The 19,049-nt window shown below is 44.3% G+C and overlaps 1 protein-coding gene across 1 annotated transcript in view; it reads right to left on the bottom strand.

Annotated features, from left to right (window-relative positions):
- The window catches only part of SLC9A7 (solute carrier family 9 member A7), a 66,874-nt gene extending 48,033 nt beyond the window's left edge, over positions 1-18,841 (bottom strand). The window contains 1 exon segment of the mRNA XM_035558169.2: positions 18,514-18,841. Within this exon segment, the coding sequence (XP_035414062.1) occupies positions 18,514-18,805 (292 nt within the window). The 5' untranslated portion in view covers positions 18,806-18,841.
- Between the last annotated feature and the right edge of the window lie 208 nt (positions 18,842-19,049).

Below are 19,049 nucleotides of genomic sequence, written 5' to 3'. Positions count from 1 at the left end.
CAAGGATCAACAAATAGCCCCTGCAGAACACAGTCCTGTTCTCTCATCCCTTTCCAAGGGCTTAAGCTTCCTCTCTAACAGAAAACAGTCAACAGTCAAACCCCAGGCTTGCCAGTGCCTTCCACTGCAACTCCAAACTCTCAGCCAGAAGTTATCTTCTCCCTTAATCCCACTGTCCGGGATTTCCAGCCCACCAGTGCAGGAGCATTTTCAGCCCAACAGGTTACTCCCTACGCCCCAGAAGAATGCACAGCTTTAATACACTGTAAAATTGAGTTCAGTTACACCCCACAGACATTAGATCTCCCCTGCACAATTTATGTCAAAAAAAAAAAAAAAAAAGCCACAGGGGTACTATAAATGAAGTTCCTTTCTTTCAGACATTGAAAATCCATGGTGCACTTAAAGAGAAGAGGTTTTATTTAATGATTTGCCTTTTAAAAAGAAGTTATTAGCAGTTTGCAAGAGCTCCCACACATTCATCTTTCAGGTTGTTCATCAAGAAAGGTGGGGGACATGAACAGTAATCAACTGCAAACAAAAATTATAGTGTTGAAGCATAAGCACTGACTTCAGTCTAAAAAACTAAAAGTTCAAGCTCAAGTTCAAATTCTAAGGACACATTAGGAGAAAAATGAGGTGATCTTACAAACCAGCTGTGACTTCCATCTATAACAAACTTTGATTATTTTTTTTTTGCTTTACTCAAGTCTCCAGAAAAATAAAACAGGAAAAATATGTATATATTCTTCCTTTAGATGTCTGCTAATAATCACTTTTGAAACCTAAAAATGGTCCATTTTTAAGCCACAAAATTGCAACTTTTTTTTCCCCCATAAGAGTTCTAGAAAATTGAACTGCTAACTCCCAAACCACGCAACTCAAAGCAGTGCTTTTTCAATTCAGCTAGGCAGCTTCCTACACACACACACAACTAATTCAAAAGGTGTTATGACATTTAGCATAGATTTCCTTGTTGAAATACGCCAGTGTCACAAGATTTTTTTATTTATTTTTTTTTTTTTATAATAAATGTGCATGACTTCCTGGAACTGAGACAAAACAACTTACTGGCTGAGGATTTGCAGAAAGAAGGAAGATGAATTTTTCGCTTAAGCAGCCCAAAAATCAGAAAGGGTAGCTGTTCCAAAAGCAACCTTGAACTTGAGCTTGCAGATTTGGGATAAGAGGTGCTATGTAAAGCATTCTTTCTGCAAAGAGCTTAAGATGTGAATACAACAGAAGTATGGAGCCACGACATCAATTATTATTGGTTTAGCCTTCAACGCCGTGCTACGAGCACACCTCTGAATTTAAGGAGCCTGGAAAGAACTTCAAAGTCACAAGGCAACTTTTAAAGAACTCCTCTCATCCCTGAGATTCCTGAGCATCAGGTTTATAAAATATTAAGGCCTAACAAATTGCAGAGATGCCAACGAGACTTAAGACCTTGCAATCCAACACTGACAGTCTGAGCGGTCTCTAGGATGTCCTCACCTGACGTTGTTGTGGATTTTGTGAAAGGCACACTTGTATGAAAGTAACTTCGGATTTTTTGCAGACAAAGAGTAGAAAATATTTATATCAGAAAAATGACACTTCTCAGTTTCAATTTCTGAGGAAGAGTTTCTTAAAAGCAAGGCAAGTTCTCTCAAATAAAACTGAATGAGTTATTTTGCTAGGCTTAAGTCATATCCTTATTAAGGCCTGTGATTTCAATTAAATTTGCTGTAAAAACTTAACTAAAAACCTCATTTTTTTTTTTAAAGGGGATCCAAAAAAAGTCCAGACCGAGTAAAAAGTGACAGCAGACAGAAGAGACTGTTGCAGGTGTTAAGACATCACTTACTACACTAGAAAAACTTTGAGCTAGCTTATCAATCAGCATCTCCAAGGATGCTCCCATCATGGTTTTGTCACTGGTTATGAAAGATTAATAACAAAAATGGTATCTACTTAGGCTACCACAGCACAGAAGCTCATGGGATGCCACAAGAGCCACAGATCTTGGAGCAGGGAGAGCACATGGACAGCTCAGAGAGGGAGGAAAGAGCAGACTGCCATGAGCCGTGGAAGCTGAGACAAAAAACAGTCACCAAAATGCAAAGAAGCTGCAACCAAAACTGCACAGAGCTGCATTCCCCTACTTGTGTCTTCCCTCCATTACAACTACTGTAACTTTATCTCAACTCCAACAGCATGCTTTTGTGCAGGGCACTCAGTGTTTCCCACTTTGCATATGCAGGGCAATAACCTGAATTTCAGTTTGCTTTGGAGAATCCCCCCTCTGCTCCCAGAGCAGGCAGAACACAAGAACATTGCACCGAGTCAGCTTAACAATGACATCCAGTCTCCATCTCACTCACTTCTGCTGGGATTTACTCTGAGATCAGACAAGTTACAACTCACAGGAGGCTGCTGCACACTTGGCCCACATCCTATTTGGTAAAATTTGGAAAGGATATCACCAGAAGGCGGGTCTTTTTCTAAGAGTGACAAAGCCTGACAGTGAAATCACGCTGTCTGCAGAGCTGGATTCAAGGCTTGTGCCCAAGAGGTTCTGGGCGATGCTGACAACCACAAGGGGCTTCCCACAAGGGGCATGACTTCGCATTCTTACACCAGTAAGCATTTAGAGGTCTGCCTGCAAGAGTACTGGGCTTTCCAAGCTTCACTGGTACGTGAAATCATATCTGAGATTACACTAAGGAAAAAATCCCTGTCACGGGCATCGTAAGAGGTTCAGTGAATGCTCCTGATCTCTTTCCTTGTCACAGTTCCCTACCAGGGAGATGGAGTAACAGCACTCCCCTGCAAACACATTAAGGGATTTAACAGATGGCTTGGTCAATCTCCAGTGATCGGATCCCTAAAGAACAGGAGAAGGAGCAAGGAAAACTTCAGGAGGGATGTGTGACGTGATGAGACTTGTACCTATCACTTACAAGCTCTTTTCTTGAAGCTAAGAAGAGACCACAATGCAAGTGAGGCAGACCTCTCAAGATACGGACATTTGCTGTTCTGGGGACCCTCTGTCTCACACATGTAGGAATTCATCTTCACTGCTGCTAGAAGCACGGTTTCCTAAGCCCTAGATGAAACACAACCTGACTAGCACAGTTAGAAGCTGACACATGAGCTAGGTACACTGACAGCCACATGTCGCCTTAGATTAGGACTGATACATGCAGAGCACAGGTTGGTCCAGAACATGCTTTGAATGTGACAATTGTGGCTTTTGCAGTTTCCAAAAGCCTGGTGAAATACCCCAGGAGTCCAGGTGACCAGGATATAGCAACGTTGGACATCATAGATTGATTTTCTATGCCAGAAGTAGTATGGTAGTCAGTTTGCATGAATGTACTTCTATACAGGCAAGTTCTTCACTGTGACCTATCAAAATTATCAGAGTACCATGAAAAAAGAATATCTGACATGAATATAACAACGCAAGTTAAGCCTGACAGGTAACAGTTGAACAACTAGTGTCTACAGAAACACAAACATTCAATTAGTAAATTCTATCAGCAATAGCGATAGATGTCCTGATGTCAGGAAATGCAGTCATGAATTCACGCCCAGTCAGGGAACACACATGCATTAGCAGAGATCTGCAAAAAAAGCACATCACTGTGCACTCAAGGCCACTATTGGTGAAGGTCCTAAAGATGGCAATTGCATGCAAAGCAACTCCACCAAAAGTCTGAATGAAAGCAATATTCAAAAATACACATTTAAATATAGCATACAGCACTATATCCTCATAAAGGGAGCAAATCTTTCCCCCCCAACTTCCTTCTTCCAACTACATATCTCAGTTAGTGACTGTTTTCAAGCTCTTAGTTTGCTGTTCAAAGACTCTCTATGCAAGACTTGCTGTTAGTGACAAGCTGTCACTAGCAACACACTATTGAGGAAGGGCTATATCTAACTGTAGGTGTCTCGAAAAAGCCCCAGATTTGCTTGTTGACCCAACCAAAACACCTGAAGTGCCAGATTCTACAGTGAAAACAAACCCACAAAACAAAGCAAAAAAAAAAAAATCACCACATTGTTTAGATCAGAATATTAACTCTGTGCACAGTAAATAAGACCACCATCAGCATGAGTGTTGTATTTTGCTTGTGCAGTTCCCAGGTCAACTAGTAGTGATGGAACTGGAAGCCCCAGTGATGAAGACAAGTCCACTCCGACCTGCACAGTCGGTGCCTGGCACAGTAGTTACCCACACCTTGCAAAACACTTCGCTGAACAGTTTCATTCTAACTCTTCATTTTAAATGATGTTGCACTAGCCCTCTAACATTTTACCTGTTTCAATTATTGGCAGTAGTTAAGCCAGAGTGCTTTAGGGAGAGCAAGCTGGTAACACTGGATGTGACTCAGCTGCTCTGGCACTGGAGCAGCAGGAAGGGCTGCAGACCTACGGGTACAGGAAGGGTCACTACACCTAGTGGTGTAGCAGCTGCCCACTGACCAGGTATTCCTCAGCATCACACTCTTCAGAAGGCAGTGGTATCACTGGGGACAGAACCACTCAACTGCTTACCAGAACATCATGTAAAAGCTTTCATTTACAGCCAACACCATGCAAGTCTTGGTCACAGTGCTATTTCTACCTGCAAACACAGAGGATGTTTCAGCCTTCTGAATCAACTCAGATCGTAACCAAGATGGCAAAATTTCCCTTCTTCAGTGTTCCTGGTATAACATAACACAGCATCCCATGCCAAAGTGCAGGTAGCTTTTTGATAAGACCTGTCTGACAGGACAAGCACAGCTAACAATGGAAGGCAGATTTAGTATCTAAAGTTGCAAGCTTTTCCTGAAAAATAAACAAAGTCAAGTCACACTTGGGATCCACACTGGTACATCACATGCTGTCTCAGAATACATTCCCTCTGAGTACTCTTTTATGCTTTTAGTAAAACCTGTATGCTACCCAAAGCGAATGTTTTTTGCCAGCCCAAATACATCACAATATACTGCCAAATGACCAAATGCCCGGGACAATCCATCCATTCATGACGACTGGAGTTCATCATTCCTACTTGCTCTTCATCCTTCACAGATGCAGTAACCCTTATGAATGCAGGCCTTCTTTAGATTGCAAAGAACAGCAACGGGGCCATAATTAAAATTCATCCAAAGAACATTCAGAGGCTTTCAAAGCATCCACTGAAGACTTGCTGATCTGCACGACGATCAGCCAAAAAAGGTACATGCTCTCCAACAAAACAGGAAAATTGTGGAAATTAAGTCAAAGGGGGTTTACGAAGCGCTAGACCATTCAGATGTTATATTTCAAAAGCTGCAATATGCTTCTGTATAAACAAAGTTGCTTCGGATCCTCCATCCCAAATACACAAAGAGATGGCCTTTCCCCACACCTTGGTACCTAGGGATCAATAACTCACAGAAAGAAGGAATGACAAAAATCGAATGAGGTTACCGGTGTGCAGAAGTTACAGGGCACTACGGAGCATCCTCTTGCTTCTGTACAGCCAGCAAATTCGCATCAGCTCCTGACGCTGCCGTGTTCCGAAGCCGTGACATTAAAGTAGCTCTTAAGAGAAAAAAATACTGCTGCAATGCCTATTCATGCCAAGGAACTCAAGAGAATTACCGCTTTAGTGAGCCTTCACTCTGCGGCAGGCATACCAGCTGTTACGGTACTCTCGCTACAACAATGTGAATAAAAAAATTGCCTCTCAAATTCTAAGAATAGACTGCACAGTAGACTAGTAAATACACATTCACCGGATTTTTTTGCAAAGCTTTTAATGAGACTGTATCAACTTAAGCATGAAAACTTGTTATGAAACATGAACTGGTTAAGCAACAATAAATAGAAGATCGAGTTGGAGAACTGCTCCTTAAAGGAAGGCGTTACCTGGCTACTAGTATAAAGGATCGGTTTCCAGATCAGAGCTAATTATCATAAAGAAGCAATTGGACTAATTAGTCCAATTTATTTATTGGGCCATAACAATTATTTATGCTAGAAGAAAACATTTCAGAAGCAACAGCAGAACTCTGAAGAAGAGTACAGTATTGTCATTGCTGGACTCCACTGGATTGTTCTAATAGCAAAACCAGTTGCTCATACCAAATACTGACAGACTGCACTGCACGAGCATTGGGAAAGCATTACCAGATTGCAATCAGACACGTTTTAGACCACAAATGTAACACTAAAAAAACAGCAGGTATTATGACTGAGTGTATAAAACCCACGCATTCAGAAACCAGCACAATGACTGGGCACTACCAAAAAGCTTGCTTTGAGCACTAGGCTCAGCTATAGTTAGTTATTCTCTGAGCAAAAGATCTTTTTTTTCCCCCTCAGCAATTTAAGGGAAAGAGCACAAAATATGACTAAAACTTAACAAGGTGTGCCAAATTTCTCCCATCACAATGGTAGCTGAAATCTTGCATTGAATTAAACAGAAATAAAGAGATCTGAGCAGATCTTATGAGTAATATATGGATACTAACTTTAGGCTCACGTAGATTTAAGCTGATGAGTAGAAGTGGCCCAGCCATTCCCTTGTTCTCTGCTATCACACCACCCTTTCAGGTGTGCTAGATGTGCCAAACAGGGTAGGAGTATGAAGAAAATAGGAATGGTGTTAACAGGTGATTTAAAAAAATTTTATGGGCTGAGCAATATAGTTGTGTTTCTTTAGTCAATTTTTTTTCCTGGTTGTCATTAGAAAAGAAAATATTGTCTCCACATTTAAAATGATGTACATACTACACTAAATCAAATGCAAAGAAAATAAGGTCACCAATTTAGTGAAATTGAAAACTCAGAAAACTGTTTCTGCGTTTGGATACACAGTATTACCCAAGAACAGGCTATTCTGGCAAGCAAGTAATTCAGCTCTGTGGCATGCATGTAGGGCACATGCACGTGGGTCAGGAATGTGACCAGTTCACGGATCTCAGTGTCTGGAAAACATGATGCAGATATTGCATAATTTGAATCCTGGCACTTGTCATCACTGCAAAATCTGCCCATTCTTGTTCTTAAGTATTACCCTTTTATTCTACAACTAAGGGTCCTGAAGATCTCAGCAGATCAGACCCACTAAAAGCCTATTTTTATCCAATTCGTAATAATCCAGTTGGAATTAAGCCAAGTTGGGTTCATTTCCTCGCTCACCATTCCAAGAGAATTCCATAACATAACCTTGGTAGTAAAGAATAGTAAGCGGTACACTTAAATGGCTTGCAGGTGAAGACAGGTATAGATCATTTCAGCAATGCTCAGGGAACAGGCCTGCATGACAGACAAGATGGTGGCCGCAGGGTGAAGAAGTTATTTCAGCCATTTTGGGCTTGAGCCAGTTACCTGTTCTCAAGAAAGAAGACCAAAAATGTTTAGTTATGACTGAAAAAACAGGCCCAGTATATGAAGAGGAATCCAAGTTGCCAGCATTAAGCTACTGGATGCACCTTGGGTAAGAAAGAGAGAAGAGATAAGGAAAGAGTTTAAGGTGCTTTGCACAGAAAGTTGTAGGACAGAATGAGGATAGTACTTCTTCCAGGAGAGCTGAACATAACCAAAAACAATAGGCAAACTCGGAGGAGCCATTGCAGGGCAACATTTATCTGTATCCATGTCAGCACCTCTTGTATGAGGAAAGGAGGGGAAAGGCAGATAGGAGACTACCAAAATCCATACGGACATTATTCATTACGTGACTCCCTGTGCTTTCTTGGAGCTGTGGTAGAGGTAGAACCTAATACTGAAAAATGGCTTGTGGTCTGGTAGCAGAGAAACTGTGACTTTGGGCAGCGAGGGTGGCAAACCAAACACTTCAGATGCGTTCCCTCCCCTGCCCCCACCCCTGGCTGTTTTTTTGTTTTATAAAAAGAACATAGCTGTAAGTTTAAGTACTACTGAAAAAAATTGAGGCCCTGATCCAGGGCCTTAACTTCAACAAGCTTGGGTGAACATGTTAATAGATACAGAGTAGAGTGCATTTGTACTTCCTGCCTTGACTTTCCAGTCTGTAGCATAAGGCTGCACTCAACAGCTAATGAAAAATTTTCTCCAACCCTAATTAGGGTTGACAAAACACATATTGCATCAGGTGCTTCTGATGTCAGATAAGAAGCTTAGGTATTTGTGTTTGAAGTACAGAGAAATATAACTGTCCTACGTTTTACATTTTGGAAAAGATCCCAGAACCATTAGGATTTGAAATTGAAAATGTTGAAATAAACACACTCAAATATTTGCCAGCAATAGCAATAAACTCTTTTTTATGGTTCTCTGAAGCTAATATATGGGAAAGGCAAGTAAGAAATCAACATATTAAGTACTAGGTATCACCAAGATATCCAAATTATTTTTTCTCTGTTTTGTGCACACATGTAAAAACTGAGTATGCTGTAATTATATTTAGTTAATGCAGCTTAACAAGCATTGTCAATAGGAAACCACTCACCAACTTAAGTTATGTTGTGCTGAGGAAAAGATTAATTTTGTGTTCACGAAGCTCTGTAAACAATCATTAGGAGGATGGTCACCCACTGGACTTTGGGAGACCAAGTGATTTGTGTGTTCTGAACAGACTCCTTCTCAGAGACGGAGAGAGATTTGGGAGCAGCAAACGCTCTGACAACTTGATAAGTCCAAACTTAAGAGAAAAATTAAAGCTGGTATGGGAACAGAATCTTCCCATTTAAGCTCCTTAAGTCTGAAGAATGTGTCTGGGACTAAGCACAAACACATTGCTCTAACATAGATGAATGTGGTTTGAGGGGTGTAAAGGTTAAAAGTATTTAGAGATAAAAATCAACTTCATGAAGTATTTGCCAAGTTGCATACACTGCTGTGCAGAGATGAAAAACAGTAATGGTCAGGCTGAAACATTGCAGCAATACTCAGTTACCCACATGAAAGTCTATTCCAGGGTTAAGGCTAATTCACTTACACCATCACGTCTGCCAGATACTCTCCTCCTTCAGAATACTCCCACTACACAGTGCAAATAAGCTCCCTGCAAGATTCCCAGTAGATGCAGCAAAGCTGTGCCTTCCATGCTGTGCCACACTCATGCCTCGAGGCTTTGCACTCTGGCAGTCAAGCGAAACCAGCACAAGTGCCTGCTTCCACCCTGTGGGGCATATCTCTCCTGACCAGCCAAGGAGCTCTTTCCTTTTGCCAGTTCAAACTCCATTAAGTCCAACTTCTAAAGACTACTTAGAGTCACTTAAATAGCAAAGCTAAGAGCTGGCTGGAAGTTAGTTAGTATTTCAGGCCAAGAATAACAAGTTCAAATACAGTATCCACTAGCAAATATAAATATAGCATGAATTTTCTTCCCTGTTTCTCAGCCACACACAGACAAGCACGTACCTAACTAGGTTTACTGCTGTTATACAAAACAAAGCCAACCTGATCATTTTCAAACATGTCCTGATGAAGCCTCTACAAATAACACTTCTCCAAATATCTATATACTTTTAAAAATACTTAACAGTACAGAAGAGTTTGCAATTCACCTGCAGAAACAACCAGGTCCTGAGACTGCAATAACAGCTTTTTTTTTTTTTTTTTTTTTTATTACTTTGGGGTTCTTCCTTGGTATTCAGGTAACGCAAGGACATGACCTGCAGCGTCAGCAGAGTTCTGGATGGAGGAAGTATTCAGCTCTGTAGCAGAAGACTTGTATGTGCAGCCAAGTCTGCAAAGCAAGTTCTCCAGCCACAGAAAAGGGTGGATGCTGGGGCCGAATCCTATCAGTTTGGTCATGAAGAGGGCAAATTAAGGAAGAACATTCAAGTTGTCTCATGGATAAGGGGAAGGAAACTATTCCCAGGAGAGAGACCAGCAGTCAATCAGTAAGCACAGTGAAGACTGACACGAAGGGAAGAACAAATAGGAGGGATCATGCAGCAGTAAAACAGCTGAGATGTATATGACACTTTCTTTTCACTACTTTCACTACTGAAGCTGAAAGACTCGATTATAAAGTGCTAAGAAGTGGGGGGAATAACAATTATCTCTCCAAATTAGCATGAAAAGAGGTAATATCCATCCTAGTGGATTCAAAGAATACAAATCAAAAGCTAGCCATACCCTTGCAGGACACAATCCTTTTATCAAATCTCACACGTGCAGGACATCCAGCTGCACAGGACACTTTGACCACAGGTAGCCACCGATGTCAGGAGTCACAGGAGCACATACCACAGTCACACACTGCCAGCATGCTGAAGACTGTCATCTTTTGCACAGACAAGTTAATTGCACTTTGGGACACACTTACACTGTGCTCTTTTGTTTCTACAATTTTTATTTTTTGTTAAGAATAGTCCACCCACCTTCATAAGGAAAGAGCAGAAAAACAACTAAAGAAACTACTGAAGAGAATGTTTTTAAGTGGTTTTTGCCTTTTTTTTTTTTTTTTTTTTTTTTTTAAAGCAGAAAGACAGCTATGGAGACACCTGGCATTCAGAATAAGCATGCCACCTTAAACATTCCCACAAAGCCAGCACATGAAGGTACACCAGCTCCTCAGCTCTGCTGTTCAGGCTGCTGCCTCCAAAGGGCTTACGATGTAGCAGAGGAGGAACAGGCAATACAGGCCCTACACGAGCTCAGAGCTCATCGAGTATTTCGGCAGTCCCTAGCTGCCATTAAAACACTTGCTCCAGAGCTCTTTCAGCAGGGGACACTTCACAAAATCTGTAAGCTGTGACAGCAGCAGGCAGGGAGAAGCAAGGCAGGCTGCAGCAGGCAGGCCGCAGGAGGGCTTCCCTGTGCCCCCCTTGTGTGGGGCAGCCATGTCAGGCCCACGGGGCGCTGCCAGGCCAGATCCATCAGTCTTCCTCCATGCCTTGCTCACATGCACAGCTGTATCAAGAGGAATTTGGAACTTAAACCCAGCCTTTGAAACCGAATGTGAAATGCAGAAGCCAGGAAGAAAGCGCACCCCTCCCTTGGCCAGGAGCACAGTTCACCTTCCTCCACGCTGATCGAGGGGGAGCCTCCAACTCTCTCTCCCTGATAAAAACCAACTCCCTCGCCATAGCTTTCAGGGGCCTTTGGGCACTTCTAAACTAAAGTGAATTGTCTGATTTCAGGGCATGATAAAATGCAGTGGTTTTTTTTTTTTTAATCATTTCCCTTTTATTCCTTCACACTCGGTTAATTGCAGGCTGAAGTGCTTTTTAATAGGGGAAAAAAAGCAGTACTTTTGAGCTAAATTACCCATCTTCGGGTAGACACAGAAGAGATCTGATCTGCTGAGAACAACTGTGTATTTTTACAGCACAAGTGTTCAAGATAAATACCCTTCTAAAAAATAATTGCTTGTATCACATTCATTTCAATATAGATACCACTTAGTCTAAAGCAGGGGGAGAAAGGCTACATTGTCTTAAATGGGGATGAAGTATTAATCTTAAATCACAAATAAGAACACTCTAAAACACTTTTTTTTTTTTTTTTAAATCTGCAAGCTGCTGTTTCTGGCTGTCAGAGTGAAAGTAACAGCCCTGAGTGAGATACTGAGGCTGTCTCCTCAACACGCAGGAACTGCAGGTTCAGCAGTTCAGTGCAGGACTCGCAGCAGTCAGCAAGGAAAGCACATCCACGGCATGCAGCAAGCTTTAAAGGGCTAGATAGGAACTGCAACACCTGCAGGAAGTGTCCTATTGTAGACCATAGCTCTGAGTCTTACTTATTTGCGTTATTATTTTGGACAGCTGACTTGCAGTTCCTGCTTCAGATTTCTGGTTCCTAAATCACCTCTTGCAGGCGATGGATACTACCACCTCTATCTAAATAAGAAAGATGCTTAGTTGCCCAGATAGTAGGGTTGGGGTGGAAATATCTCCTTATCAGAAGGGAGGGAAAGGCTTCACACACACTCTAAGGTGTTGTCTTGAGCTGCTCCACAGAATAGGTTTGGAAGGGAAAGCCAAATTCGAGTAGGAAGGAAGGGGGCAAAAGTCTTACTATGCACCCGCAATGCGAGGTTTGTGGTGACACAATCAGGAACATAGCTAGCTGAATGAAGACACTTCTGTCAGAGGGACTCGAGCCTTCCCATTGCTGCTCCCTGAGCCATCTCTGTACACTGCAGGAATCCATCACAGCTTGGAAGCAAGGCCAGGCCCCCCTGAGAAGTGAGAGCTCAGGCCCTATCAAGTCAGAGGCGAGGTGTCAGCTTGTTTCCACTTGCACCAGCTCTGCCAACAGCAGGAGCCAGGAACACACGCAGCAGAAGCCTTTAGTTCCCACCTCTGTCAGTGCGCCCAACACACAGTCACTTAGGAAGGAGTTTTGTAGGTCGCACTCCAGTACTCAAATGCTGCCCAGGACTGGCTGTACAAATGAACCTGAAGCACTTCTGAAAGCACCCTGCTGCGCACCTAATTGCTTTGCATGACAGTGACTTCAGTGTTATGATGCTCTGGTTTTTCTTTAGCACTACAGGTGAGAAAGAAATGTAAAAGACACTGCAATAGAGACCACAACAAAATGACTTTAATCCAGCACAATATTAAAAAAATAAATAAAAATCAGGAAAAACAATGTCAGAATTGTTCATTCTATTTTGAATAAGTTATAAGCTAATATTGTATTGCAAAATCCAGAAACCAGATTGTGATGGTTGCTACACAGATTTTTGATAGCATGGCCTAGGAAACACTTCCTATTATCTTTCTATTATCCATAAAGCAAACACCCAACTTAACAAAGGGAAAGGAGACAGCTGAAAATGCAGACCTGTTCTGTCCCATCCACCTTCTCCCAAAAACACGGAGTCCAACTCCTAAGCAGAGCAGCACTGAGGTGGATACCATCAGCACCCAAGAAGCATTCTGGGGTATTCCTGTAGGATTTGACAGCTTTTATACACTCCCTCATCACCCCCTTTTCAGTCTTATCTGCAATAAGGGCTGAGGCTACTGGAATAGCTGCAGGCGCTTTGATTCTACATGGGAACTCAGCCCTTGTGTTGTTTTAGGGAGATTCCTTGGAAGACTTGTTGAGAGTCATTTCTATTGCAAGGTGGCAAAGAAATTGGAAACGGTTACAAAAAATCTTCTGAAATGGATTACTGAAAATCTCAGGCTAGGTAACCTGTAACATGCTGTAGAAAATATCACTGTCTAATAACAAAGCTGTGTGCTAGACATAGTGTTACCTGCTCTCAGTTCAGCACACTCTTACCAAAAAGACCATTCACTGTACAGACACACACGAGCACAAGACAAGCATGTGTGTGAGCTCTGCAGCATTACTAGCACTTGTTTACAGCAACTTTCTAATTCAGATGAGACTTAAAGTATATGCAAAGGGACACTTTCCCTCCTACAACTACAGTTTGATGTTGTAGAGCAGCACTAGCTTTAAAAGCCAGTTACATTACCAAAGGGCTGCTCAAACAGGAAATCCGGGGTTGTCATTTCTCTCCTCATAAATCTGGGGTTGTCATTTCTCTCCTCTCCTCTCATACCAGCGCTCAGAATGGTATTTTGACACCGATTTGACAGAACATCGAGAAGCTAACATTAACAAAAACAAACTAATTTATATTAATTGCTATTGAAAACACTTAAGAAAACAAAACCCCCAAAACCCACTGTCCTGAGGACTACAACTGAACTGTATCCCAGGGACACTTCAGAAATATTTAGGCCACCCAGTTATCCCACCTGAAAAGCAGAGTTGAAATAGAGGTAGGTTAATGGCAAAGATACAGCACTTCTGAAATCTCTCACAAGTTAAAGATTTTTAAAACTATGTAGTCCGAGCCCACAAAGTAAGCTTAGAAACAAGACTTGCAGTACAATTGAAGTGTCCAGAGCACCCAAAGGATGGAGCAAGACTCATTTTGAAAGTTTGCAACTCAGTGATTTAAAAAGAACATGCAGGCTGCCAAAGAAAGGATAATGCTCTTGAAATTGAGTGCTTGGAGTTATGCTCCTAAATCTAATACTAAAATGCTCACATAAAAGTGGTTTATTAAACATCAACACTGCCATTATTTTGACGGCCATGGAGATGCATTAGGTCCTCTCTTGCATGTCTCCAGCCTAAAATTGTAACAGATAACACTGCAGCGAGATGAGACAAGGACAGACTTTCTGTATTTACTCTCCAGATACAATAACCTAGTCTAAAACTGAGTATTTCAGAACAAATGTGGTATTTTTTATCCTGAACATTTACCTCGCCTCTCATTTCTGATTTACAAAGAGTAACAGAAGTTTCCCGTGACTCTTCATATATTGTTTTTCGTAGTACTCGAGTCCAGTTTGGCTTTCATTTTCACCTGCAGGGAGTGCAGCTTTGAATAAAAGCGTCTAACAAATGATCTCGCTACCTAGGCTTGCTCCCTACGTCACACGAGGCCAGACTTCGATGGAATTGTTCGGGCAGCGTGCGACCTTTGGGAGTAACATGGCTGATAACGGAGAGCGGCACACAACGAAAGCAGCAGCGGTGAAAACCAGGGCAGGCAGCCAGCCTGCAGCACCACGAGGTGCGGCCCACAGGTGGCTCCGGACCCGCTCTGCAGTCAGGGGGGCCCCGGCGACATCTGGGACCTGTGCTGCTGTGCAGGTGGCCAGCTGCCCCAGTTGCCACTCCAGGAAGGGGACAGGCAAGTCCCCTGATGGCAGCGATAGTGCTGCATCTGCTGGGACACGTCCACGCACCAGGACACGTGCGTTCAGGAGCAGAAAGCAAAGGAGCCACCTCCTGTCAGCAGGCTCTTCCCTGAGCTCTCCTCTGGCATCCTGCATCTCCCTAATGCCCAGGAGGGCTCCCAGGAGGAGCCAAGGCTGCTGCCCCACAGGGCAGCCCCACACCACCAAGCCCCTTCAGGAAGGTCACAGCTCCGGGCACTGTGCCCTCAGGACTCAAGAGGCACAACGTGAGCGTCACGGCCACCACCACAAGTTGGCACGCGCCTCATTTCCTTCATTGCTCTCTATCTGCCTTTTTTTTCCACCCCCTCCTCCTCCCTCTAATTGCTCCATAATGACTCGCACTAGTAATACTATTGGTGGAGCAGCTGCAGAAGAGCAGCACTCCCTGTTAAAGTTTGAAGACCAGGCTTCAATTGCATTCGCAAGCCAAGTGCCTTTTCTGGAACAACCTGGGCATAATCGCTGCGCAGTGCCGTGGTGCAGAACCAAAGTCAGCACTGCACCTGAACCTGCAGTTCTAGGTGCAAAGTATTTTAAGACATCTGAAAAAGATCCCTTGCCCTTTCACGTACACAGCTGTCAGAGCTAGCACGTGCACCTGAGCTCTGTGACTTTCATATTTCTTGATCTAATTTCTAAGACTTTAAGCTGTACACCACACAAGAAAGCAGCACGGTAAGTCATTAAGCATTTGTGTAAACTTTAGGTTATTTTACATCTTAACAGACACTTCCAGAGGAGGACATTTAGCACATCAGAATAAGAGACAGGAAAGCAGCAACCGTCTCTGAAAAGATGGTGACAGCACAGGAAATAAGAAACACGGCAAGACCCCGTTATGATCGCAATGACTTCTGAACCAATGCAGCTCACATGGTGAACTTACATAATGCCCTGCAAATCTGGACAGGGCAGGAGCCTTTGTTCTGCTGAGGACTGGGTAATTGTTAGGCTACCACACTGAAACTGACCAGCACGACAGATGCCTCCTACTCAACAGGAAAAGGTGCTACTTAAAGTTTGCATTTCTTCTGGGCTTTAGCAGCACCAGCAGTATTTGGGCCACAGGTCCTTTTAGCTGGATAAAGTGCATACTTTCTGTATAAGAAATGCGATCAGATCAGCAGCCAAAACATCACGAAAGTAGAACAGGATGTGCTTGTAGCTGGGTTCTGAGAAAAGATGAGTGAGAAATGCTGGTTAAAGGTCTGGCTGCAGGCAGCTGCTTCTCTCACCGCCCACCATCTCAGGCCACTGTCATGCCACCTGATTCCTGCTGTGCTCGAGGAAAGAGGTCGGATGGCATGCTACTGTGCGGCTAGACCAGAAATAAGAAAAGTTCCATCCCCTCTTCCTAAAGAAAGAAAAAAGCAAGCAACCATCAGGACCTCCAGTTCTAACTAGCTCAGACACATCATGCTGCCAGGTTTTCATCTACTGCAATCACCCCAAGATTCAATCACTGAAACCAACCATTTCAGAGGGCTTTTAGGTGCAACAAGACCAGTTTTTCTAGGTCATTGTCTCCACGATAAAAAGTAATCGGCATTTAACTGCCAGCCTACTTTTCTCCTGTACATGAAAGCCATTTACTCACCACTAAAAGCCACTGTTAAAGAAATGGAATGCAAATAGTACAGGAGCTGTTGACTTGAGCTTAAGACGCTGTTAAAGTTACCTACATCAATACATCTTTGAGAGCACCTAGACACCTGTTATCATAATCAGAACTGTTTCATGCCAGATGCTTCTGGTTTTAGGACTACAAACTCTTTGGTTGAAATACTGCCACACAATTTTGTGTGTAAGTCAAACATCAAATGTGTTTTAAACATACATACAGTTTGAGATGTGTGCATTTCTCAGATCCCAAGTTATCAGCAAAGCATAAATGTTTCTCAGCTTAACCACTGTCCGTTAAATATCAAAAGAAAGAAGAGGGAAAAACTCCCATTTGAAGAATAAAGCTTGGTTATCAGAAGTGCAGCAGACAGTTACTATGACAGTTACTACGTTTTTTTTTTCTTTGCTCTAAAGGAAGTCTACAAAATGTTTAAATGAAGCCAGGCCTCAGCAGAGCTGCACAGGCATCGAAGGCTAACAGCATAAAACAGAACTGCACTTGCTGAATATGCTTCCTCAGACATTTGCCGTGACATGGCAAGAGTCATTTTGCTTGGGAGATAGGAAAGTGTGTGTTTTGGGATACCAGAGGGGTTCACTGGGATGTTTCCCAAAGATATTCACCATCTTGGAAAACAAAAGATTTAAATGAGGAAGTGCCAAGAACATGCAGCACTTCAAGCCAATTTTGGCAGCGTTGCCTATGGTACAGAAAGGGCCATAACATAGTACCTTTCCTAACACATAATTTCAGCATTTGTACATCAAATTAGGAATCTAGCACCCATTTCATGGATCAGCAACTGGAAGCTATTGTAAACTAATTTGAGTTTAATGAGAGGCAGAAGTTCTGTGGGTGAACAATTTCTTGTTGCCATCACAGCTCATCAAAATGCAAACGCCCTTGATGCCCTATTATTTGTATTGCATACATTAGCACACCCATGTATGCAGAATTTCTACCATACAGTCAAACATCCGGATCACTGTAATGGTCTTAAAACAGTTTCTGAAGGTGACAACACTAAGGTGATATTTAAATAACGTCCTCAATACAACCTTACTCTGTCACTTCCAATCAGCATTCGTACAGTTAATCTACCACCTCCCAGGCACTATACAAGTGTTAAGGATTATTATACTTGTGCATAATTTACTTATATGCCCAATCTTTAATTTGTCAGTTTTCAGCAACAAGCGTATGTGAAATACACAGCAATGCAGCAAAGATATCAGTGACTAAGAGCAAATTGGGGTGGTTTAAGAGATGCTTCAGCAGAGGAAAATTCCACTGCTTTGCAAGCAATCACGTACATCTTGAGAGCAGTAGTACTCATCGGGGAGGAAACCATTCCCTGCTCGCCCCCCGGCGTGCTGAATTTCTCATCCGTGGTATCCCAACCAATATCAGGCAGGTGTTTCGCACTGTTCAGCGGGAACGTTAACTAACGAACGAGAAGAAGGGCCCCCGGCACTACGGCAGGAACCAACCACAGGCGGACAAATCAGTTTCTAAATGGATGACTGCTTCTCCTCGGGACTGTTATGTTCCCTGTAGCAAACCGCGCACGAAACCCAATTGCATAAGTTCACAGCAGAGCGCTACACCCCAGCACGGACTCACCCGCGGCTCTCTGCACCAGTCATTAATGGAAACAGCACAGAGCCCGGCTTATCTGAATCATCAGCCCCACAGAAAGCGGGTGAAAACACATGCTCTGTGCAGGTACTTATTTTCACTTTCCTGGCGCTCACTGGGGCTGGTGCGGACAAAGGCACCCCAGTGCAGTGCTCATTGAGCCGAGGGGGTTTAAGACGAGCTGTGGGAGCTTTCCAGGCTACCTGGTTTCGCTGCAATGAGTTGGTAACCAGTAAGCTCCAGCTGCCCGCGACAGAAGAGCATTGTGCTGGCAGCCAGCTAGCAAAACCGGGAGCGCCAAAGTTGCACCGCAGCCCGTTTTACACAGCGCGGCGAGGACGCTTGGCTCGCGCTTTGCCAAACAACCGCGGCGATGACCCGCACGGCCCAGCACTCCGCTTAAAAATATCCCCCGGCGAGCCGGCTCCCTACAAGCAGGGCTCTATGGGAGGGAGCTTTGCGGGCCTCCCGGCAGCGGCAGGCCGGTGCCAGGGGGCGATGACAGGTCGCATGCCCGCGCGGGGAGGACGGGCAGCGCGTGCAGCATGCAGCCCACCCCCGGCTCACCGTAGATCATGGCCAGGCCGGTCTCGTGGAGGAAGCGGACGCGGCGGTGCTTGAAGAGCCAGATGGTGAGGATGGTGAGGGTGAGGAGCAGGATGAAGGTGAGCAGGCTCACGCTGTCCTGCCGGTGGCTCTCCTCCGCCTCCTGCTCGGTGGCGAGCTCCTCCATGGCGCTGCTGCTACCGCCGCTGCTGCTGCTGCTGCTGCCGCTGCTGCCGCCACCGCCGCCGCCCGGCTCGGCCGCCCGCAGCCCGCCGGCCCCCAGCAGGAGCAGGGCGAGCGGCGGCAGCGACATGGCCGCGGCTGCCCGGGCCCCGAGCCGGGGGAGGCGGCCCCGGCACACAGCGAGCCGCCCGCCGCCGCCTGCCCCCGGCCCCTTCAAGGCGGCGGCCGCGGGGCGGAGCCGGGGCGGCTCCTCGGCCGCAGGGGCGGGCAGCGAGAGCCGGGGGGTGAAGGCTGGCGCTGTGGCGGCGGTGGCGCGGTGGTTTTGTTTGCCAGAGGGAGGGCACGTCCCTGAGCTGCCTGCCCGGGGCTTGCCG

The sequence above is a fragment of the Cygnus atratus genome, chromosome 1, assembly GCF_013377495.2.
Source record: "Cygnus atratus isolate AKBS03 ecotype Queensland, Australia chromosome 1, CAtr_DNAZoo_HiC_assembly, whole genome shotgun sequence".
Taxonomy (NCBI): domain Eukaryota; kingdom Metazoa; phylum Chordata; class Aves; order Anseriformes; family Anatidae; genus Cygnus; species Cygnus atratus.
This window is presented reverse-complemented; position numbering and strand designations above follow the sequence as displayed.